Consider the following 25,688-nt stretch of genomic DNA (forward strand, 5'->3'; position numbering starts at 1 on the left):
AGGTGAGGTGATGTTTTTAGCTTGACTCTCTCTCTGCTCTACAGCCTCCTTTCTGCACAATGAAGATTACAGTTCCTGAAATACTTAGGCACATGCTAATGGCAAAATCATCCACCAGGATCTCAAACACTGCTGTGTGGAGTCCCAGGGAAGACCATATAAAAATAGCATATCTTTTTATCTTCAAACTCAGTTAAATGCAGTCTGCAGATGCACTAAAATCCTCTAATTGTTCTGTGGGCACAGAAAAAGGTTCTTTGTCACTATGACACAAAGCAACAGGATTAGGACGAAATTCAGGTGTTTTTAGACGAAACCAAAAAAAAGCCAGAAAATTCCTTTTGTTTTGAGTGGTAGGCTTTTAAGGCCACTCTGCATTAACAGAGAACACTTTTATTTGGGATTGCCCTCTGTTCCCCAAGGGATTTCTGTGACCTCATGAGCATACTTGACCTCCAGGCCCAGTTTCACAGCTTTAGCATCATCTCATCATCAGCATGGCACTGTCACTGCTCTTTTGCCATGAAAAATTCAGCTGCCATGAGCCCTACTCTGCACCCTTCAGAGCAGTGGGCTCCATCCCACTGAGTGGTGGTGAACTCTCTGCACTTCAACTTCATCCCTAACCTGCTCCTAAAGCAGGGAGTGGTGTCTTTTCCCAACAATGGGAAGGGTTGGAGACTCTATGGGTATCCCTCATCACATTTCCAGGCTGCTCTTTCTGTCAGTTAATTGGGACAGCAGAGCTGCTGTGCCAGCTCTGTATGGAGTTTGTGCATCCCTACAGACATGGGGTCCCTTAAGCTGTGCAGCAGGAGAGGTCCCATAAACATTGGAGAAGAAGCTGAATCTCAGCCCAGCTCCTTCACATGGAGCTGTTGAGAAGGGAATGGCACAGTTTCCTCTGATAAGTATAATCATAGAACAGCTTGGGTTGGGAGATGCTTTCTCCCCCCATTTTAAATTTTGTCTTTGTGTAAATGATGTGCCCTAGCATAACTCCCAGGGGGAATATCAGGTGTCATTATAAGGGCTGGAAGGCTTTGCACCATTTCTCTTTTTCTCTGAGCCCTAATTGATAGTTACCATTACAAAAATAGGAAAAACCATCCTACACAGGGATCACCTCCCCTCAGCATTTAAGGCTACACGACACAGAGCTTAACAGCATAAACCACTAGACTCCATGTGGGCAGGACATGACTAACAGTCCATCTGTGGAGCAAAGAACTAAAGATAGACCTGACAGCTTCCCTGGCTAGCTCTGTTTTCGAGAGCAGGTGGGACGGTTTTGCTGCAGGGGGTGATTTCGGAGAGTCTGTGGAAATCAGCATCTCCTCCTGCAGAGCCGGCTCTTTGCCCCTCAGGCGGGCCTGACCGGGCTGCGGAGCCGAGCCGTGGGAATTCAGACGGCCAAAAGGGGCGATGCTGGAAATAATTCCCAGCCCCGGCACCGTCCGACGGGCTCTCCACGATGGGCGGCGGGAAAGGAGCCGCGGGGGCTACACGGTTTCGGGCTGGGCTGTCCTGGGAACCACCGGGACCCGCAGCTCAGCCTTGCGGAGGAGAGGGAGAGGAGAAAGTTATAATCTGGAAATAAGCAAATAAAACCAAAATCGTAATTAATAATAATAGTAATAATAAGTGCATCCAGGCGCGGGTTGGTTCCGTGTATCCCCGGCGGGTGGAAGCCGCCCGGGCGGGATGCTCCCGGCGGGGCAGGGAAGGAAGGGCACAGTCCCGGGGCTCCAGCCGTGCCCGGAGCGCTCCCGTGGCACCTCCCGCGCGGGGCGGGGCGGAGCGGGGCGGGGGACAAAGCCGGGCTGTCAGCGGGCGGGCGGGAGAAAGGAAAACAGGAGGCTGCTGCCGGCGGGGAGCGGAGCAGGTGAGGCAGAGCCGGGCTGTGCCACGCTGGCACCGGGAGCGGCCGGGAGCTCGCCGCGGGAGGAGCCCGGGGTAGGGGCTCTGGCGGGGATGGCTTTGTGCGCCCCGGGCGAGCGCCGAGCCCCGCGGGGAACGGGACGGGACGGGACGGGAGCGATGCCTTCAGCCGGGCGGCGCGGGGCGGAGGGCGGTGGTGGCCGGAGCTGTCTGGTTCAGCTGCTGCCTGTGGGGCCGAAAGTACCTCGGGACAGGAGACAAGAGGTTACTACTCCCTGCTTTTAAGAAAAAAAAAAAAAAAAAAAAAAGGAAGTGAAATTTCAGCGCTGTGACGGCGCTAAAACAATCCCCTGACTCGAACAGTCCGCTATCCTGGGGCAGTGAAGCCAGGAAAACCCCAGGAGTGTTATGCTGAGTTGCATCACTGGAGAGTAATTAGTATTTAGCGGGCTGAAGGACCGAGAAGCGTGTTTGTGTGTTTGTTTTGTTGCTGTGAGTAGTTGGGAAGCAGAAGAGTTGTTGGCTGGCTCTGTGGTGTGCTGTGTTTATGAATTTAAAATCCTTCAATATATAAGCAGTTTGCGTGTCCCTGCTGAGCTGTGAGCATCCAAAACAGCTTCTGGTAACAGAGGCTTGAGAAAGGAGCTTTCCTTCGGTGTGCTGCGTGGTACAGAAGCTTTGTGACAAATAAATCCCATTCCAGGGAATGCACTTAAAAGCCTGATGATTCAGCATGCTGCATCCACTGACCAAGGGTGACAGCTCCTGCGAGAAAGGATACAGCACTATGGGCTGATAGAAACATTACCCGAAGCTACAAGCTTCCCATTCAGTAGTGGCACATGTGAGGTTGTGTTTAAAAATCCCAAAACAACAAGCACCCCCCTGCCCCAAATTACCACCAGTTCTTCATTTTAAACAGCTTCTTCTGATAATTCAAACAAAAAACCCTCTGATGCTTTCTGTGGTGAGTTATAGTCCTTTTTGCACTTGCTTCCCAAAGGGATAGTTGCTTTTTATTTGTGGCCCCAAACTGTGTAGCAAATGAATTGAAGCTAATAACTCATAGCTCATAACTTAACTTAGCAAGAAAATTAAAGCTGTAAAGAAGGTGAAAAGTTTTTACAAGAAATACTGTGACAATTTTGCTGTTTTAAGAGGAGATAAACACTGAGTCTGAGTGTGAGATGACATTTGAGAATTGAAATAGCAGAATAGTATTTCAAACAAAGCCTCGTGCAGCTCAAAGGTTATTTTGGTAAGTTGCACTTGCTTTTCAAAAGACAATCTCTTTTAAAAGTCAAATGAGCCATGTAAAAACTTCTACAGGAACACTATTTCAGGGTGAATCTAGTCAGGATTCTGACTGCTTCAGTGAAGAGCTAAGTATTTCAGAAATACCATCTCAAGGGCATGTTGAGGTATTTATTATTCACCAGCTGTATGAGCAACTGTACACACTGTCATGTCAGGATGCCCAGGTCACAAGCTGAATGCTCTCCAAATCCTTAGCGTGCACACACTCACTCTGTCTTTTCTCTGAGGTACAGTGACTCCTGCTTTAATCCTTGTTTCTGTCTTTACCCACACAACTGGGTGTGTAGGGTGGGCCTTAACCCAATGAGTGAGAAGACACAAAGAGCACAAACTGCCTTTGTCTCACACAGGGATTGTCAGCAACCACTGCTGAGACTGAATGGCTTCTTGTTATCAAAGCCCTTGCAGTGAAAATCATCCCCAAAGTGGAGGACAGGAGGGTTAGCTCACCTATTGCCTTATCCTGTGGGTGAAAGTTTGAGTTACAGGAAACTTTCCAAAAACACTCAAGATTTATGGTTCTGCTACTTCAATAATGAAGTTTCATACTGTCCCTAGCAGGGAAAGCTGACTGAGATGCTATATAATCTATTTAGATTCAGTCAAGGGCTTCAGAAATTATTAGCAATTGATGAATTTTACTTTTCCTGAGGGTGAGTGTGGTTTCCTTCAGTCTGCCTCAAACTTAGCTTAGAGAGTCTGTGAGCTACTTCAACTTCCTAAGGAGAAAAGGATCAGCTTATTGAGAGAGGGAATGAGTCTGGGACAGCAGCAGATGGGGCAGTCAATATCTTGCAGGCTTGGTGTGTATGAGATACCTACACCTTATGGAGAGATTTCAAAGACAGGAAAATATGGATATTTTTCTATGACCTCACTTTGTGGGGTGTGTCATGAGAGGATTGTATAACTTGGTCAATTGTCCTGTCAGGCTGTATCAGAATGCCTGGTGGTCAGCTTTTGTCATTTGGGGGTGTCTTCTTCTTATTCAAAACGTTCAGCATTTGGCCACTTAGCAGATACCTGGAGCTCCTGGAATTGGTCCAGCAGAGGGCTATGAAGGTGATTAAGGGGCTGGAGCATCTCTGTTATGAGGAAAGGCTGAGGAAGCTGGGCCTGTTCAGCCTTGAGAAGAGATGACTGAGAAGGGATCTCATCAATGTCTATCAGTATCTGAAGGGAGGGTGACAAGAGGATCGACCAGGCTCTTTTGGGTGTCTCCAGGCAATAGAAAAAGAGTCAATGGGCAGAAACTGATGCACAGGAAGTTCCACTTGAACATGAGAAAGAACTTATTTACTGTGCAGTGACCTGGAACAGGTTGCCCAGAGAGGTTGTGGACTCTCCCTCACTGATACTCAGGAAGTGTCTGGATGCAATCCTGTGCCATTTGCTCTAGGATGATCCTGCTTGAGCACAGAGGTTGGACCACATGGGCCAGTGTGGTGATTTTCCAACCTTACCCATTCTGTAATGTGGTGATTCTGTGATTCTTGAAGGTTTAGTCTTCCTGTAGCTTGTCTCTTCTCCTGGGAAGCAAAAGGGTCTCTTGTGCCATCACTCTTGTTCCTCAGGCAGGAGAAGCTTCCTGTATGCAAGGACAGCAGGCATCACTCGCTTGGAAGGACATAAAATCTGTCTAAAGTACATTGGAAATAACCTATGCATTGATGCTGCTGTCTGGTAATCTCTAGCTGGGATAATTATTTCAGTCTTATGGTTTTTTGGGGTTTTTTTTGGTTTTTGTTTTTTTTTTTGTCATGGCCTCTATTAGTTTTAGTCTGATATTCTAAATCTAAGACCTCTCTCTGAAGTTACAACTCTCAAATCAGGTTTCTTTCAGTTCTTACAAGTCCAAGTGTTCTCAACTCTTTATCTTTGTCTCTTCTGGCTCTCTGGAATTTTTCTGTATTATTTTTGAATATTCCTCCAAATGCCAATGAAATATTTGGAGGACTTAAAAAACAAATTGTATCCCCTCCACCACACCCACGCTCCTAAAGGGATAACCACAATAATTTTTTGTTGTGGTTTAACCTCAGCAGGCAATTAAGTACCATGCAGCAGCTCACTCCCCGCCCCCGCAGTGGATTGGAAAGAAAAAGTAAGTCTTATTGGTTAAGCACAATTTAAGGTTTGAAACAAAATATAGTAATACTAACATACTATTAGTATTAAATATGCTGTCCTCACTGTGCTCCCCTCTGGATTCTTGTGTGGTTCCTCACTTGCAGAGCAAGAGATGCTGAAAAGTCCTTGGCTTGGGGTAAGCACTGCTTAGAAATAGCCAAAACATCAGTGTGTTATCAACATTATTCTCATACTAAATCCAAAAACAGAGCACAGTACCAGCTACTAGGAAGAAAAAGAACTCCATCCTACCCAAACGGGGACATTTAATAATTGAAAAACAAATTTGGGGGCTTTCAGAATTACTAAAACTTTGGCTGAAACATATAATTCAAATTTACCTTAGAATAGCATTTATTCTGATCCTTCTTCCCTTAAGCCTTACTACATTAAAACTTTAATACAGTCAAGGTTTTTTTTTTAATAGCTTAATTCCAAAAGAGGGAGAAACATTAGACTAATGCAATTAGGTGAGTGGAATGCATTTTTCCCTCAGGCAGCTCTGGAGAGTGATACTATATCATGTTAAAAACTGCAAGTGGTTGTGTCAGACAGAGTTGGGCTGGGCAGATGTTGGCAGGAAGCATGGGAGGGAGAACTGCAGCTGATGCAGAGAGCCCCAGTGGGAGCCTGTTGCCATTGCTCTGAGTCACTGGGGGCCCAAAAAAACAACTCTGGCATGATGGCACATGTGGTGGTGTTGGGTGAAGTTTAAGTGAGATCCTGAGCCTTTCAGCACCTTTATGTATATAATTTATTTTACTGCAGGTGCAGATACATGTGTGTGTATACACAAAGTCAGTGTTTTGGCCTCGCTCCTCTGAGCAAAGCTACAACTGCCAATGTGAAATCCTTGAAGCTTCAGTGGGACTTGATTTGTCACTGATGGAAAGGTGAGGGGATTTGGGCAATTCCCCTTATGGTTTTTGCCATGTGGATCCTGCAGATCGTCCCTGCAGTCAGCCTCCACTGTGCCTATGTGTAGGAGCAGTGAACTTGAAGACTGGGCTCTGGCATAGCAATGTGTGCTCTCAGGGCAGCAAGAGAAACTGGGGTTTAGCTGTTTTCACTGACTGTAAGGAAAAAGCAGTGACTTGTCTTCTACCTTTGGGAAAGTCAGATGACAGGAAGGGGTGCTGGCAGCAGGGTTCAGCAGGGAGAGGAGAATGCAAAACCTGAACTGCAGGGAAAGGATCCTGAAAACAAGAATGTTCTAGGAAAGCTGTCAGGGAAAGCATTTATCATATTATTATCTAATTGCATCTCAGAAGAGTTTCAGGCTGTGTTTGTCCCTGATGAGCTGGAGCACAGCCCCAGAGCGCAGTCGCAGGACAGGCAGGATTAAGGCACAGACCTGTTCTGGGAGCAGTGCCCAGTGTCAGCAGCCAGCAGCAGGGCTGCCCTGTGCTATTTATATTAAGGGCATGAACATAAAGTGTTTTAAAAGGACTGGAGGAAAGCAATCCTGCTAACAGAGCCCCTACAGCAAGAGAATGGCTTCAGGAGGGGCAAGTATGCTCGAATCTGATCACCAACTGCTGCCCTAAAGAGGGGACAGTTCTTCACAGTAGTCTGAAAAGATACACAATGGTAGTGAAGAGGAGGACGTGGTGTGGTAGAGAAGATGAAAATACAACTAAGTTTGTGGGGAGAGCCTCAGTGATGCTGGTTGAATGCCTCCTCAGTCCCAGAAACTCTTGTGTCTTGTGCTGAAGAGTTTTGCAGGCAATCAGCTTCATTCACCTGAGCCTTTAAAGTCCACAGATTTCAAAATTGTCTATTTAATATTTAGGAATGGTTCTCTTTACAGGAGCTTAATATTTAACCTGGTCTTTTCTGAGAATAGCTCACCATGTTACTTTTCCCCTTTCTGGGAAAAAGCCAGTAGTATTTCCTCAGCAGGGCAATTGCAGATAATTGAGTACACCATTTACTTATGTTTACTCTTTTCCTTAAATGATAGAATTAGCAGGGTCCTAACAATGGATCATCTACCATACACATGCATGAAAAACTTTCAGATTGGTCTAATTATCAATACCAAAACACATAAAAATATCAAGTTTACAGAAAATACAAATCCTGCATGAATTTGACAGGTAAGAAGGATGTAATGATACAGGTCTATCAGCTATAAGCTTCAGATACCTAAGTTGTTTTAATCTAGTAAATCTTGATAGAATCATTAAAGTCCACAGGGGAAATCTGTCTCTCATCTCTCTGCATGGTTAGTTTGTACAACATTTAATGTGAAATGGCTGGATATCTTCTCAGGCTGTTCCTTACAGAAGAATTTTATTAAAATAGGCTGTGATCTGGTAACCATTTAATGCCTCAATTAATACTGGGTTGAATATAGACTAATAACAATCTCTACAAAGAGTTTGAATGACACTGCAAGCAAAGCATGTCAAGTTTTATCAAAGGAAAACAATGTACTTTGTTTGGCTTTACTGTATTCAGACTAAGTAGAAACACTCATTCTTGAAGCTTCCTTACAATATGGCACTTGAAACTAACTTTGGATCTCATGACTTGTCTCTGCTGGGAATGTGGCATCTCTCACAGTTCTGAATCCAAGAATGTTTGAAAGCCAAACACAAAACCACAAACTAAGAAGCAAAATGGAAGCAATAGATGAATACCTCTCTTGATTTCCATCAGAGTCTGGAGTTTTTATGTCTGATATCAGTTCAGAAGACACTGTCTTGCAGGAGTACCTGCACATGCAAATATTGTTTGGCAGTGTTTAAGTCTTGTGGATTTAATGGCCAAATAAACACATTTCCAAGCACCTGCAAGTATTGTCTGCTGTGTTTTGTAAAGTTGGAAATGGCTCATTGGCAGATGGCATGAGCACATAGTTAGTATTAATAGACCCATGCACAAGGAGAACAGGGGACTTCTGTTTGTAATTAAGCTAATCACAGAGGCAGCAGAGAGCTCCTGTCTTATCACTTACCACTGCTTAAATTCCAGCTACCAGACTGCACCAACAGAGCAAATAGTTTCCTTGGCATTTGATGCTCCCCAGAATTGTGTGCTTTGGGGTTTCCCTGGAGTTGTTAGTCAGGGTAGGACATCCCACTCACGCAGCTCTGTTCCACTTCAACAGGTTAGTCTGCAGGTCAGCTATAAAGCTAAATAATTGCCAAACAATTGGGTATTTAAATCCCCTGACCAAAAAAAAAAAGTGTGCAACATAAACAGACTGACCCTTAGAGCTGTTAATTTAGTTCTTTTCTGCTAGCTTTTGCATCTTTTTCTTGCAGCTCAAGTTCTCAGACATTATTAATTGCAGTAACTTTTTATAGTCAGTGCCTCTCCTTTCAACTCCATTAACCCTTTAACTCCCTCATGAATTTTGGTGTCAATCATAATAATGAGAAATATTTTCAAAATAAGGAAAATCAGAGATACAAAAGACTAGGCATTGGCAACTGGTTGTGAACATCTTCATGTCTCGCTAGCAAGCCCCAGGAAATTTTCTAGGAATATGCATTTCTGTAGAAGAAGGGCTTGCAAGGTGCAACTGAAACCAGTCTGGGGAATGCCATAGGAAAACCTCATTTGCTGAAGTTTTGAACAGCAGCTCTAGGTAGGCTGTCTCTTAGAAGACCTTTGAAGTGCAGATTAAGTAATTCCAGATGATGACAAAAAACTTCGTTAAGAAAACTAAAGATCTGGGCTTCCAGCCACTCCAGGGTAGTTAGTTTTGTGCCTGGAAAGAACCCTGCATCCATGCACTGCTGCTCTCTGGCTGCTCCTCTGGAGTGCCCCTTTCTTTCTCATCTTACAAGATGATCTTACGAGATTTTTCACATTCTTTATCTGTGATGTGTCTTTCCCCTTAGCTGCATCCTGACTTCACCACAAAATTGGCAATAATTCTATTCTGTCAGTTTGCTTTTTAACTTCCTCTGGCCTTTGCCTGAAAGGAACCCCCTTTTTTTGCAGTAACATAGAAGAGATCATAGAATGGTTTGGGGTAGAAAACACCATTAAAGGTTACCTAGTTCCAAGCCCCCATCCCTGGGTGGTCTTGGACTACCAGCCAAGGGTAACAGAGGAACACACAGACTGATTGTGCCACAGAGACTTCCCACTGGGGCTGCTGTGCACCTGAACCCCAGCTTTTACCAAGCAGAGCCTTGGTTGCTGCTTGATAACACTCTTTTTTCCCAGCCTGGCCCTGGGTTCAGCAGGAAAGGAGTACCAGAGGTTAGCCTTAGCCTTAGCCTTAGCTGTGCAGCAGAACCAGAAAATGCTGTGCCTGCCCAAGAGGAATGAGCAGCAGTCTCTGCATTCAGAGGGTGAACACACAGCTTTATCAAACCAAGAACTTTTGGTCCTGGAAGACAGTGAAGAGGGAGGGGACTGTGAAACAAATCAGGACTAAAACTCAGTCCTAAGTTTTCCCCTGAACCTTAAGGGGTGGCAGGCAGATTAATTTTGTGCTGTTAAACATTGAACCCTCGCAAAGTACAGGCAGATTTAGAGCTCTTGTAACTGCTCTTGCTCAGGAGAGCAAATGTGTTTTTAAGTCTGGCCTTTGCATGGGAGCAGCTGGCAACAGCAAGTGACATTATCACTACAGGTACTGCTGAAGTGCCTCTTCAGAAAGGACTAATATACCAGCCCCTTTCTTGCAGGTGAGTACTCACCTCTCCTGCTTTTGGCTGATAAAACATGATCTGGTCAACTAAGTTTTAGCAATATCTTCTGGTTAGAATGGCAAAAATTGTTATTACCCTTACAGCTGCATAATGCTGCCTTTGTCATTAGGATAGCAATAAAGTCACTCTGGCAGGCAGTGCAGGTGTGCCATTGTCTTTGTAAGAGCTGTAGGTGATATTCAAAAAATAAGACTGCAGTCTTCCTTTTTTTCTCTTCCATGGTGCTCATTAGGCATGAATCCCAGGCACTGACTATTTTATCTATTGATTTGATTTGGTATCTGCTACAAATGAGACTATACTCCATTTCACTCTTTCATGTTTCAGTATTGGGATATAAGTACTACCAGCTGAAACAGCAAGTCCTTTGGAAGTTAGAGCACCAATTCTGGTATCTTCCCAGTGCTGTGTTTGTAAACAGAGCATGGTTCCAAGCCCCAGCCCAGGAGATGCATCTGTGCAGTGTGAACTGCACTGAGCACAACATGCTAGTACTCCTATCCTGATTTCTGGTCTTGCTCATCTCCTGTGATATTCCTCCTCCTTTTACCCATACCTTTGGATTTTCCCATTCTGTCTGGGAACATCAATTCAAAAGAAATTATAACCAAGAATGTCAGAGGTGACCTGTCAAGTCAGTCATTGCTGAAGTGGAAAGAGAGGAAGCTGGCCCATGGTGAGCACCTCTGCTAGAGGACCTTACAGGGGTAGGAAAGAAAATTACCTTATCTCAGTTTCTCCCAACTCTGCATTTAAATGGAACTGCTTTCTTTTCCCTTGCATGCTATGCTTAATTTGTGAACTCACCAGGATGTTATCTTTTCCCCAGAAACATCAGACTTTCTCTAAAGAGTGAAATGGTTTTATTACCCTTGGAGAATGCTGCAGAATTTTTGTATTCATGTATGGTAGAGCATGAGATTACAGACTTTTAGCTACAGCAAGAGACATGGGTATCTGTCCTTTAAATTTGGATTTTAAAGGCAAATATTCTTTATCATGCCTGCAGAGGTAAAAAAGCAGTGAAAAGTCAATTTTGTGGTTTATTATACAACATTTCTTGTTGCACTAAAGACGGCTTTTTCCTTCATCTGACATCTGGGAGTGTCTAATATTAAGTAAATTTCCACATGGATATATGTTTTTTAAAGACCAGTTAACATTTTCAGACAGAAATGTCCTGGTACTGTGAAAAGGTATAAACTTTCTTCTTGTAATACTCTTTAAAATTAAGGTTTGGCCCAAGTCATGAAGTCTCAAGAAAATACCTCTCCTCTTTGTATCAAGATGGAGCAATCACTTCAGCTTAAATACAGGAAATGTTGGGTATAATAGTCATTACTTGCACAGATCTTGTTAACAAGAACATAATTTCCTAATCGCTCCCTTGAAAGCAAACCCAGATGATAGAAGCATAGTTGAGCTCCTGCCAAATACCTCAAGAACTCTAATTTCACACCCAGCCTCCTTCAGGAGTGCCAGGATAACCTCAACTATTCAGTGAAAAATAAACCCCAAACTTAAGCCCTGTGTTTATAGTTCCTCATACTTATATCCGTGAATGCAAAAAACTAGCGGTTGGGATAGTACAAAAAATTGAGACACAAGAGTGCAGCCACCAAGATGCATTTGTATTACACACCAAGGCAATATAAAACTCTGCAGACAATACTGCTTTAGTGGCAACATCCTAATCCATTGCCCCATCCTCTTGAGTTAGCTTTGACAGAAAAGAAAATTAAGGGATTTTAAAATATAGAGTGTTTAGAGGACAAAAGAACAGAACCTAATTTTTATTGGTGGTCCCTCTGTAGTGAAAGCATGTGTGTGATTTAATGAGTCATACAAAGGGCTTTGATGTTGCATCATCTTCATTCTGTAAGTGATGAAAACAATTGCTTTCACTGGTGGTGGAGGCTTTTCTCAAGGTGATGCAACTGGAAATTGCTACAAGTTTGTAGGTATGCTGCTTTTCAATCTACTGCATCTCTAATACCAGTAAACACTCAAAGCTGGTAGACTTCCCTCAGTTTGTTACAACACTGCCTTTAAAAAGCAAACAACTGAGCAAGTTCACCCACCAGATGTTTGCAGACCAAGTTGCAGGACCTGCAAGTATGGGAGACAAATTTACTTTTGTCTACATTTTCCCCATCTGCTTGTGAAAGTGCCAACTAGTTATCTGCTTAAAAAAACCCCACCAACCTTAAACCAGCACATTATAAGTTGATAAAATTATTATATTGCTTCAGAGAAGGTTGTTTGAGTGGGGGTTTTTTTTGTGGGGTTTCTAAATAGGATGGAAGGTGGAGCTAGTCATTTAGCCACACCCATGGTGAGGTTTATAAAGGGAAGCTATCTAAGGGAAGCTCTTTTCTACCAGTCTATGACAAGAGACAGTTTTATTTAACTGGTTTTTATCTTTTAAAAAAATTACTAATCCTACCATGTCAAGGCTTCATAAAGGTTCCCGTGCTGGGGACATTCCTCTAAAGGAACCTTTGAATCAGCAAGGTAAGGTAAGTCATGGAGTCTGTTTTCCTACTTTAATTCAGTTTTTACACTTAATATTTTTCTATCAGAGAATGGAGTATTACTGTCATTTCAAAGGTCTCTGTGTTCTCTGCCATGTGTAATTGGACTTTTGCTCTCTATAGCTTTGTAATTCTGTATCACTAACTCAAATGGAGAAAAAACAACCTTATGAAAGCATCTCCAAACCTGGAGAGGTTGTTCTTTGTCATAGGGTGGGTATGCTTTCAAGACTGATGACTTTGAGGGCTAATTTGCACCACCTGCCCACAGCACTGAGGTTAATGTGGCTGTTGTAATTGTGCTGCTGTTTGTCAGTCATACCAATATTAACTTCTCAAGCATACAAATAAAAGATATGCTATGCTTTATTGCACAATTGCTACGGCTTAGTCATAACTTTTTGATACACCCAAAAATCCTGCTATAATTTTTGGTTTCTGCTGTATCAGTTTCCTTATATATACATGCACAGGATTGCTTATGAGTTGCTCTGTTCAGCCTCGTGAGTGACTGTGGATGTCCCTCAATGAGATCAGGTGCTGTAAAAGTTTGTTTGCTCTTGAACACAGGTGTTCATGTTGGTACAATAATTCTGAGGGCAGGTCTGTATCGGTTTACAAGATGTCTGGGTGAAATCTTTCATAGTCTTCAACTGAAGTCAAATGCAGTGTATCAAAAAGTGATCACAACAATGCAAGGGGTGCAAAATGGAGGTGGCAAGAGCAGTAGTCAGTATAAAAAATAACTATCTCATTATACTGGTTACCTAACTCTGAGCTCACTGCTGGTGTGATGGTAAAGCAGAACTATGAGGAATTGGAGAGAGGGGGATGAATATTAAAAGTACTTTTTAGGAGTTCCTTTCAGGCTTCTGGGAAAATGGAAGGAAGTGTGGATGGATTTCATGGAAAACTGAATAAACAATGAGATACAAGTGTCTTAAAAGCTAACTTCCTTCTCCAGTTACTTCATCTGTACATAACTAGATCAGAGAAGACTAATAAGTTTTCTTTTACAAGCCTTCAATACAAATGGAGTAGAAGTCACTGATTTTTTTGTTTCTAATGGCATCCAAAACATGGGAATATTTGAGGGACACTAGTTGACCAGTGTTCTGAGCATATTCTGGAATAACTACCACAAGCTACAGAAATAACCAAAGTAATGTTTTCCACAAAACTGGTGCTCTTGATGGGTTCTCTTTTTCAAGCTGTAAGCAAAACTGTGAATTAATGTGTTGGCAAAAGCTGACTGATGGCCTCTTGGGCAAAATGTCCTGATGCTGGACATGCTCTGAAGCTGGAAAGGCTGTCAGAGCATTTTGACTTTGTGTGATTAGTAGCCATAAGAAAACAAATGTGTCTTACATTTGAACAGACACATTTTCCACCTTGATAATGCTGTGGTTTTTCTTTAGAGTTTCTGCTGTCAAAGTTAAACTTGTAGGATGCTTAACTTGGGCAGTGTGGTCATTTCTGCTCTCTACCATATGTTTTTACTGATATACAGCAAATTGTGGCTGTGCTGGATTGTGGTGAGAAGAGTCTTGTTTGACAGCATAGCATCTCCTGCAGGGGAGGCCCCTTGGTTTTATCCACTGCCATTCTTCCGGGAGGTTGCCATGCTGCAGTTAGATTGTTCATAGGTATTTTTAAGTGCATTGCTTTTATTTTAAGTACCTTTTGTTGTTCAAACCATTAAAAAATATTTGCTGGTATCCCTTGTTGTACTAGTATAGTAGACTGGGGGGATGAAGGAGGAGGACAATGCTGCCAGTACTGGCAGAGAGTCTCAGGTGTCTCTACTCTTGGATACTTTTGCATGGGTTTTCTGAATCAGGGAGAAAGTTGAAGCTTTTTCAAGTGGGTAATGCAGTTACTTACTTTTTGACATTATTGCATAGCTTAACCTGTTTGTAAATTTGGTCACTCTTCCAAACAGAGATTAAAGTGACTTGGCAAGTAATATTTGTGGAGTAAGTATCTAGCATAATTCTGATGCTTAAAATGACTCAAGGGACACTCACTGTCCTGTGGCTGTTTACTTATTTTATTTTGTAAACTTAGATAAATCTTCAAAAGGCCACTTTTGAGTAGCCAAACTACAAGCCTTTGGTTGCCATCTTCCTTTCCTGATTTGATTTTTTGAGCCTCTTATGTACTAAACGTAGGAAGACTTCTTGGTGGCGAGCTGAGTAATGAAGAGGCAGATGGCCCATGGCAATATCTTGTAACTTGCTTCTTTGAGACAGTGTATGAAGACTGACAGTGGCAATACCTTGATATGGTATTCTGTTAGTCCCTTCACATTTCAAAACTGCTATCAGAAGATTTAAACAGAAAATTCAGCATATATAGGTGGATGTTAAAACTCAGTCTGGCTCTAGATTCTCCTGCCTTAATTCATGCATGGCAACACCAGTGTGTTTAGAGCCGAGCTGGAGGAGGCATATGGAGGGGTTTGCAAATTCTGTTGGGATGAGTGCAGGGGTGGTTGTGGAGAAGAGTCTGGTGTGGGTGGCTTGAGAGGGTCCAGAGGGAGGATGTAGGTTCCCAGCAGGATGGGGAGGGGAGAGGCTCTCTCACAACAGCAGCTTCCGAGTCTGAGCTCAGCCTTTAAACCCTGCTGGCCCTGCACAGTCAGGTCTTCCACTACCACCAAGAAAAGGAACTTTTCTGACTCCTGGATGAAAATAGAAATGCATTTTTCTCTACATTCCTGGGTCAGCCAAAGTCCATTTTACCTGTACTGCTGAGAAGACCCCAGCTGACCCTGTTCAGTTGGATGCCTTACTGCTTCATGGAATTGTGGACTCCTGAAATCAGATGGGTTCTACAGATCTTAAAATAACTGCAGTTTCTTTAACATTATTTGATGTCTTTAAGTAATGTATTTTTTTTTCTCAGGGCAGTGCTGTCAGAGGACAGGGACAGATAGCTTTTGTTACCCTAGTTTAGTTGCAGTCAAACCAAGTTGCTGAGTTTGAACAGTAAATCTTGTAGACTTGCAATTTTTCAGGTCTTGTCCCCATGACAGTCACACATACAGGTAACAATTTCCAACACATGGAAGAAGACTGAAATTCGAGTCCTTTGTGCAAGCTGGAAGGGGAGCTGCAAAGGATGCAGTATACAACAATGAAAACTCCCCTTAGACAACTGAGATCTAAATAATGATCTGAGAAATGGATATAACTGCCAGTCAGATGTCACTTGGCCTGAAACAATGTTTTTGAGGTGTGTTTGTAAAACACTTGAGGGCCACTTCAGGTAAAGAATGTGCTTAGCAATCTGTGGATGACTTTAGGATGGTGTATTGTCTCTGCTGCAGCAAAAATCTTTCATTGGGATGTAGAGGCTACAGGCAACATGTGATCATGGTAGAAAACCAGATAGAGAAATCCTATGATGGGCTTGTGAGATGACAGGAAACTTATTATGTAGCTGTGGAACAGACCAACAAGAAACGTTTGTCTGACGGATGGCAGTGATATCTCTTGTCTCCCTTTGAAAGGAACCCACAGCTACTGGTACAGTTCTGTCCATTACAACAATGTGGCACAGAGGGATTGATGCTGCTTTGTTGCAGCATTCACTGTGTGCTACTGCAAGAAATTCAAAGTGCTGCCTTCACAGACCTTGACTGTGAAGGTCTTATTTCAGATTTCATTGGTTTCAGCAATACATAATAAATCATAAATAAATTGTGTCTGTTCTGCAGTAGCCTAACTGTACCTATTTAAATCCACTAAGATTGGTGGTACAGGATCTAGGGCCTCTGAGTTTCCTGTATATGTCCTGCTGGACAGTGTGGTGTTTATATGTGGTTTTTTCCTTGATTACCTATTTAGAACTTGAAGTTGCAGGTAAAGACTTGTTCAGAATTATGTCTGAGGTAAAACTGAGAGGCAAACTGATTTTACTGGAACATAAAAATGAATGTGAGGAGGAAAAGCACTTACCAACAGGAGAGAAATCTGGTAGGTGAGATTAAAGCTCTTTAATAATATTTACCTGCCATGCCCTATGTGTCCTGTGCAGTAGGGTCCTTCCCTCCTATCTTTTCTTGTTGTCTAATTTTGTGACTTCTGAAATTGAAGAAATTTTGTGCTGTTTCCAGGGTAGTTTATTCCCCTTCTTGTTGGGGTTGCCTTTTGGTTGAAGTCCCTGGCACGAGCCCAGTACTTTGCTCGGGCATCTCCCATTGTCCACTTGCTGTCGTGTTGAACACGGAAGGGTTTCACTCCCAGCTCACCCCATGGAGTGCCCTCACAGCAGTTAAATAAATAGCCCTCTGTGTGTGTATAAACATAAAAACTCTTTGAGTTGGATTCTCCTGCCATGCTACTGGATGCCTTTCCGTTGGTATCAAGCACAGACAGGATCATTTCTTCTGGGATACAGACTGACAAAATGTGTGGCTTTATTCCAGTTTAAAAAAAAAAAGACCATAAAAGAAGCAGTAACTTGTTCCTGGACTTACTGAGTTCTTAGTGCCAGAGAACTGTTACATTGGCTTGAACATCCTGTTTTCCTCCATGCAATAGTAGGGGAAAGAACACAGCACTTCAAACAAGAAAGGTTGTAAGCATCTCTACTGAATAAAGAAAGCAGGAATGTTCCTGGGGTTAAAAATATTGCACTTTCTGGAGTAACCATCAGGTCACCTAGTTAAAGTTGGGACAGGTTCAGTTGTATTTTTCTTTACACATCTTGTGTGTCAAAATATGTGATCTTGATAATTTTCATATTCTGGAAATTAAACTTCAACATCAATTTGTCATCAAAAAGGAGTAGGAAGGCTGAACCCTGACATCTTGTCTTGGATGCAGCAGTTTCTCACAACCAACACGTCATGCCGAGGGAAAACAGAACAACGCTGAAGTAAAATGATGTGCTTGTGCTCTCGACAGGCAAAAGGCATTTAGTTTGATAAGGTGCCAAACAGTGTCATTTGAGAGTGTTGTAAAGACTTCCAGCTGTCTTGTGTATGCTAACTAAATATCTGGGTTATTTGGAATTTATCCATAGGAGTATTTCTCCAGAAGTGACCTTGCCTGATCCGGTGAATTCAAGATCAAGTGCAGCTTGTTGCACTCTCCTGGTAATATTTTTAACCAAGGCTGCATTTCTCTGAGCATCCTGCCCACTGATGAAGGATGGACTGTGTTTTCCCAGCAAGGCTCTCCTCTGGGCTCCTTCCCCGCTTGCTGCAGGAGATGCTGCTGTGCTCTGTTGACTCATGTGGAAGGTGTGGCATGTTTTGACCAGAAATGGAAGGGCGTAAGAGAGTTGCAGCAGAGTGCAGCAGACGCTGAGATAGGCCCTGCAGGGAAATCAATCTTATGGGAAAGTGTAGGTTGAATCTTAGATTTTTGCTACATGAGTTAATAAGCAATCTGACTACCAAAAAGGGAGAAAAATTGGACTTAAACCATGAGCATACACAAAACTGCTCACTGGCTTGGGAGAGACAGACCTGCTTTCAGCTGATGCTGGATGCTTCAGCTGCAGACACTCTGCAGCTGCTCATTTGTTCCATAAGTCACTACCTTGATTCACCTTGGGCATGTCAGTTCAGAAATATCTTGTTATGGAGACTTTCAATAGCTGACTAATCTTGATGAAAACAGAAGGGCTTTGTTAAAAGAGTTCATGCTGGGGAAATAAGGATTGTGTTTTCACATGTTTTTTTTAGAGCCCTAAAATGCATGTTCACCTTTTGTACGTACATTTTATATCTGACACCGCTTACTAAAGCAGTCATGCCTGAAAATATCTGATAGTTGCCATCTCAGGAGCCTTTGATGGAAAGAGTGTGAGTTTATGCAAGACGGGAGATGTGCCAATTGTTCTTTCAGGCTCGGCTGAAGGACACTCTGGTCATTCCAAAGGAAAACAGCTACTGGGAGGCTGCTGCTACAGAAAGTGCCACAGTGTGAAGAGAGCTTATCTATGACATTAACAGGGGCTGCGTTCTTGAGGGCAGATTGCATGTGCCTGAGAAGAAACCGGAAGACTTGTTATTCTACACAGAATCTGCTGTACTGACAGGTTTATGAAAGAAGGATACAAACCCTCCCAAACACCAAAACTGCCAGTTTTGCTAATCTATGCTAAAAGGCTTTGTCTTCTAAATGTGAAAAATTGGCTCTTGTATAAGTCTATAAGGAAAATAATGTGCATGTAAATGACAAATCAATCCAAAGTAGCCGTTTCTTCAGTTAAGTGATGACTTTTCTTGATTGGTTTGGCCAGCAAACAAAAGACTAAGTGTCTGAAAAAGGCAGTGAGAAGTATCTGCACTTAAATTGTGTACACTACTGAAATTAGTTTAGTGCTCTTCCAAATCAGTGCATGCACACAGTGTGCTGGAGGAAAAGCTTTGCAGAGCAGAATGTTGTGGAAGCTTAAATTCAACCTGATACTGTAAAATAACTTTAAAACTTCCCAATTAGTTTTTTTTTCTAATGAGTAAGTGGTGCACGTGTTCATTTTAGTGTGTTCTGTGGCTCTTGTCTGCAGACCAATATAAAGAAACAATAATTCATGTGAGCTTTGTACTGCAGCTTCTTGGAGGAAATATTGCAGCTCAGTGATGCATCCCGAAATACTCTGATATGGTAGAATTCAAATGCAGGCTATCCTTTCAGAACAAAGCAACATTCATTTGGGGGGTTGAATCTTAGGAACACATCTTTTGAATCCCCTGCCATATGATTTGCTTTATTGTGTAGTATCATGGAGTACTTAAATAAGGTCACAACCTGTCATTCTTATCTCACAGACTAGAATATTTTTCCTTCAGTTTGAAGTTCACAAGCTGTGATCAGGTAGCAATGCTATTTTAACTGAAGAATTAAAAGGTATTTATGCAGTTTTCATATACAGTCCTGCTCTGAAGAACCCTTCCATGGCTTATTATAGTTTCCCTTACTGGGGAAACTTCCAGCTCTACATTCACTCAAGATCCCAAAAAAGCTCACTTGGTCCTGTGTTCTCTTTATCAAATACACAGGTTTGCAGTTTAGCCCCAATTACTTGTGTGGGATCATTACCATGATGCAAGTGTCCTCAAGCTTCAGTGTATCTTAGCTTTCCCATTTTGCATGCAGGAGGCCCTCAGTTTCTGAGAGACCTTTTGCAAGTGCAGATCCTTTAAGGATTTCTGATCCTTACTGAGAATATGGGTAGCTGTTGTATTTCTCAATGAAGTTCTGCTTCTCTTAAGAGGTACTGCACCTGGGTAGGGTAAGCAAATCAGCACTCAGTGCTTTGAAACATGAATAAATACCAAGTTGTATTTCTCTGCCTACTCCCTCAAGAGATCCAATCCTATCAACAGCCCCAGATTCTGCTCCCTGTGCCAAGCACTGCAATTACTGCTTGCTTTAAGTCAAAATGTGTGTGGAAGAGTGTGAAGTGTTCCTGGGCTGCCCCTCCACCTGGTAGATAAGGAGGGCTGAAGGACGGACTCAAAACATGAGATACTAAAGGGGATCTGCTCCTCACCAGCTTGGAGAAGGCTTAAAACATGCTCCTTCAGAGTTTCATGATCACTGGGCTGTGACTATGTCACTGGGATCACCTGACCCCTTTTCTCCACTGACAAGTAGTGTAAAAGAATAACATGGTCCATTTGGCAGAGGTTGGAACCCAGGGATAATTGTCACACTGTGGATCTATGGAAAAGTGACTCTTGCATTCCACCTAGGAAAACTGGATGGTTGGGATTGATTAGATGGAAAGCAGAGACTCATTTGGCTTTTGGTTTATGGGAGGACCTGTGATGACCTGTGCAGGACAAATGAGGTGATGCTATACCTTTCAATGTCCCATGAGCTGTCACATGAACACCTTATCTAATCAGAGGTTCACAGGACATTTCTACAAACTATAGCCTTAAAGCCTTCATAAGTTTGTGCATACATAATTGACTGCAAGTAATCCATTCGGCTCACACAAGACAGGAGTCCAAGAACTTTTACCTGCTTCAGCAGCGCTGTAAAGAGAAAAACTTCTGAGTTTAGACTTAATTATATATTTAATAGATTTCATTATAAATATATTGATATACTGTATAATTAGATTTCTAAATAAAATAAAAAACAAAAAAAAAAAAAACAAAAAAAAAAAAAAAAAAAAAAAAAAAAAATTATAAGACTTCAGCTGTTTTAACTATTGCCACAGATACCGGAATCTATCTTTACATCCCTGAGTTAGTTTCCCTTTCCTGTTCAGTAATTTGAGGCAGAGAAGGACATGCCAGAATTGTTAAAAGGGCCAAAGTGGCAGTTCATACCCTAACTAGGACTCTCTTTCCTGGGCAAGGCAAGCAGGCAACAAGCAGCCTGCAGTGATGATACTTCTACATGGAATCAATGGATGATAGCAGTTGAAAGAGATAATCATGTCCACTCCTGTTCAAAGCTATCCCAAACAGATCATGTTGCTCAGGAACTTGTTGAGTTCTGAATATCTTGAACATTCAGATTTTCCAGCCTCACTGGACCCAATGTTCAACCACACTCACGATGAAAACACTTCTCCTAACATGTAATCAGGATTTTCCCTGTTGAAACTTGCCTGTTGCCTCTTGCTGTGTCTGTGTGCCTTTGAGGAGATCCTGGCTACATCTTCTCTACGCCCTCCCCTTAAGTATTTGAGGGCTGCAGTCATACATCCCCCACACACACCTTAAACCTTCTCTTCTTCAGGCTGGACAAACCCAACTCTCTCAGCCTCTCCTACATCATCTGCTCCATCTCCTTAACTATCTTTGTACAGTAGACTGGGCTCCAGCATGTCTATCACTGGTTTGTGGCTCTCCAGTACACAAGTACTGCACTTTCGCAAGCCCTGAGTGCAGTAATTACTGCCCTAGATCTGCAAACCCAGCCTGGTGTAGAGTTGCCTTCCTTTTCTGCAAGGACATACTGCTGAGGTTTTTTCAGCTTGTTGTCCACCAACATCCCCAGGTCTTTTTTTTTTTCTCTGAAGTTTTTTCTCTGGTGCTAGCTGGCACCCAGCAAGGTCATTCCTTCCCAGGGGCAAGAATTTGTATACTTGTTTTCCAAACCTGCTTTCCTTTTCCTCTTTCTTGGCCTGAAATAGGCATAGGTAGTGCAAGTTGTGCTGTTTTGAAGAACTTTTTTACTTTTTAAAGAAAGCAACTGAATTATGTAACTTAGCAGAGACCACCAGTTGATAAGTTTAGACAATTTGTAGGCAATGTGCTCAGAGTAAAGCATTAGGTTAAAACAGAATGTTGGTAGGAAAATTTATCCCCCTCTGTCTAGCCACCTAAATGATTTTTGCTGAATGTTCTCTGATTTGCTAAATTTTCTTCACTCACTGTAAAGAGAGACCTGAAAAACTAATCCCACAGCAGTGGGGGATTCAGCCCATTTAATCTTAGGCACCCAAACTGAACTACCTGCATTTTTCTCAGGCAGATCTGGAAGCATAAGGCTTACAGTAAAGAATCCCACTTGCATTTAAATTACTTTTTGAGCAAAAACATCTGTTTTTTAAACCAACTTGCTCTTCTATATGCTTTCCTGGTCCTGAAGCTGGTACATTCTATATCCCTGAAGCAATTTTGAGTCCCCCAGACGCTGCATAACACTCCTATGGAAGTTATCTTTGGGCATTTCCTACTGTGCTTGTTCAGCAGGCTTGTTTTCAAAGAATGTCAGCTTGGGTAATTCAGCATATTATTATGCCATCAGGACTCCTCATGTTAAACTTCAGGCATTGCTGTTCTAAAAGAACTTTAGAAAATGGCTCAGGTCAGAATACAAAGACTGGTTTTATTTCTTTTACTTTTGAATGTGTGTTTTAATACTTTTCCCTTGGACCTTCTTTTTAATTCTAAGTTGATGATAAGTCTATAAGATTCAGCTACAAAATTAAGCCTAAAACTGGGTATAGGAAATGACAAATCTGGAAACTGGTGGTGGGTTGATCTGGACAAAAGCAGTTGCTGCTGGTTGTTCTCATGTGTCTCTTACTCTCTTACATCGTGAACAGGGGAAAGCTGATGTGTGTTCTGCCTTAGCTGTGTATTCACTAGTCTTTAGACCATATCTGAGGAGTTTGTGTCTGCTGTGAAAACTTGATACTCATTCCCAATCAGAGGAGTTGTTTCCTATACCTGTTTCTGGCCAGCAATACAAGCCAGTGAGAGAGATCCTGTCCTCCCAGTTGTGAGAGCCCAAATGTTGATGGGACCTTGCTGTGTACTCTGGAACCTGGAGCTGCCCCAGATTTACTCCTCTAAATCTGAAAAAGAAAAGAAAAAAAAAGGTGACTTTGAAATTAGATTATTTCTGCATCTGCTTCAGAGTAGATTGGATTCAGGGTTCTAACAAAACTACGGGGCAGCCCAGAGACATAAATAAGGAGCAAATAGTTAAGGCTGGAATCCTTAAGGCAATATTATTGCCAAATTCTTCATAATGGGAAACCTTAGTCAGTGCTGGCTTTCCTTCCCTCACTATAAAAGATATGCATCATCACAGCATGACTTTGTTTATAAGGAAGTCTTAAAAAGAAATGTGTTAAGTGATTCTAGTGCATGAAACTAAGCAGAAACCTGATCAACTCTAGTTATTTTTAAACCAAGTGCTTTCTGTAAGATGATATAATGCCTACAAAAAAAAAAAAAAAGCCATAATACATGAGTACATGCAGAAGTGCATCAATATCAAATTGCAGTCCAATGTGCAAACCATAGACATGCACCAAACAAATTTGGTGGTTATATTGGATGTAGAAGTCAACAGACACAGGCACTGACAGTGCCAAGTGGGACAGACTTTTAGTTATGTGATAGAAGCTGATATGCAGGCATCAGTAACTCTCAACTAAACTTTAAAGAGAAGGATGTCTCTAATAATTGAAGGACAATTGTTTTCTCCAAATGGAGCAAATAGAGAAACATTTTTTTTTTAGATAAATGAGATGTGGCAGCCTGCTGCTAAATACAAAGAGTGATATGTACACAGTCTCATCTCTTCATCCTATTAGGTCTGCCACCTACTGCTTGATATACTGGTTTGGCATTGCTTGTCATGCAAAAAAGAAAAAAAAAGGGGTTGCCAAATCTGTCACACTAGCTAAGTAAAATCACACAAACTGAGCTCTGTTACACCCTTTCCAAGCTGGAAGATAATTACTGCATCTCAGAATTACTGGGCAGGAAGGCAGTGAAGGTATTTATTAATAGGAGGAGGACAGGTAGGCTGCTGCAAAAATGTAGGTGTTACACTGCAGTTGGCTGGAGCTTTGAACCCAGCAGTGTCTGCAATTCACTCAGATCATGGAAATTCCAGTTTACAAGAAGTTGAGGGGGCACACAGGAGAAGACAGCAGAAATGACACAAATTGGTTTACTGCTCTGTAGGGAAAAAATCTAAAGGCTTCCCAAACAGAGTAGAAGTCTTCCTGAGAAAGGATTCATGTACTTTCCTACAAAGTTGCTAAGTAGGACATGCTTGGATTTACTTTATATGTAAATGACCAAAAAAAGTTTGTTTGCTTTGTAAATGAGAGGGAGGAAACAGAGTTTTGTAAGAAGTCTCTAGGACTTTTTTCATGCCAGTAGATGACTTGAAATCAGAGCACTGGAGAGAAGCAGAACTCCTGGGACAAATCCGTGTTTGGAATGGGAAGAGCGAAAGAGGTGGGAAGTGCTCGGAATCAGAATCTCACATCTTCTGGGACTGCCTTCTTTGTGAAGCACTCTGGGTCAAACTAGGTTTCTTGTAGTTTTGCAGCTGGAGACAGTATTAAACTCAGCTCTCTTTCTTGACTTCTTTGCTTTGAGTCTTTGCCTTTGTGCCTTCCCTGTAATGCTGCAGTGCCAAGTCCTGAGTAGACGTAGAGGAATTACTCAGGAACAGTGAGACAGCATAGGGCTGGGCTGTGAGTTACCAGCAAGTTGAGAAATCTGCCAAACTGTGAAGCAGATGGGGGGTTTTATTTTGGTTTTTGTGATTCATGCACAGCTCATAAAAACAGTCGTTGTTTCCTTTGACACTGGAAGCCTTAAAATTAATGTTTCTGTTCCTCTTTTCAACAGGAAAGCATATGTAAATAGTGATATACATGGTTTTCTGATTTACACTCTGTTTGTCCATTTCTGTAATTTGTCAAGCTATTCTCCACTCAGTAAATGCCTGGATAGCAGCCACATGGGGCTGCTTGAATTCTTTCAGTTGCTAAAAATAAGTTGGTTTTGAAGTTTTTTTCTGTAACTGCTGAGGATATTAGAGGCAATAATCAGTGACTGTCAGCCTATATTACAAATTGTTTTCATGCAACATCGCATTTCCAGTTTTTGGCAGGAGGAGGAAAACAGAGCTGTGCAGTATGGAAGAAAGCATCCAGTGCTCAGAGAGACAGTAGCAGAAGACAGGGCTCTGTGCCCACAGGGCAAACACAGTTTCTGGAGACAAAGTTTTGAACTAGAAGGCATTTGATTGATATCACTTTAATTACATTCTGTCCTAACTTTTCCTTCTTGGTCCATCAAACTAACAGCTATGGGTACTACTTTTCATATTACAGTTGTAGGATGTGCTTCTAGATGCTGTTGTACCTTGTTTACTACAGATTCTCTGCTGTACGTTTCTTTTCCATTTAGTTGTTTTGCTTTCTACTTGTGTTCTCATATCCCTTTTTCCCATTTCTTGTTTTGTTTGGGGTGGTTTTTTGTTTTGTTTTGAGGGGGGTTTTTTGTCAGTATCCATTCAAATTAAATTTATGGCTTTACAGCCTTTCAAGGGATATGATTATAAAAGTCTCTTCTGCATCAGTTTGTGTCAGGGGGTTCAGCAGATAAAGTTTGTGGGTGCAGCAATAGCTATTGTGTGCAGGGAGGAAAAATATATGCTGAGAGGGAGCAGGTGAAAGCCTCCTGAGACCAGGTAATCCCTGGAGAGCAGCAGTCCTGCTGAATCCACTGGACACCCCAAGATTCCATAAACTCTGAACGATAAAAGTTTGCCAAATCTACCCAAGGCCTCTGTCAGCACTCAGTATCAATCAGGGTATATAACCCAGCTGCATCTGAAAAAGTGGCAACTGTAGGCTACAGAGCTGTGTACACAGCTGGTGAAGCAAGGGAAGGGACCCCTGAGTGACT

General features: G+C 42.2%; 1 protein-coding gene across 2 annotated transcripts in view; it reads left to right on the forward strand.

The window, feature by feature from the left end:
• Positions 1 to 1,821: 1,821 nt before the first annotated feature.
• MAPRE2 (microtubule associated protein RP/EB family member 2) overlaps positions 1,822 to 25,688 on the forward strand; it is a 97,674-nt gene continuing 73,807 nt past the window's right edge. The window contains exon 1 of one of the 2 annotated variants that reach the window (XM_085052801.1): positions 1,822 to 1,885. Coding sequence is in view for 1 of the 2 variants with exons in the window: in XM_085052799.1 (XP_084908925.1) it covers positions 12,452 to 12,523 (72 nt within the window). In the remaining variant the exon portion in view is untranslated. Of the gene's footprint in view, positions 1,886 to 12,387; positions 12,524 to 25,688 lie in introns of those variants that run through there. The other variant, XM_085052799.1, reaches the window with a different exon arrangement.

Source organism: Lichenostomus cassidix, chromosome 2 (assembly GCF_008360975.1).
Source record: "Lichenostomus cassidix isolate B80296 chromosome 2, HeHo_3.0, whole genome shotgun sequence".
NCBI lineage: Eukaryota > Metazoa > Chordata > Aves > Passeriformes > Meliphagidae > Lichenostomus > Lichenostomus cassidix.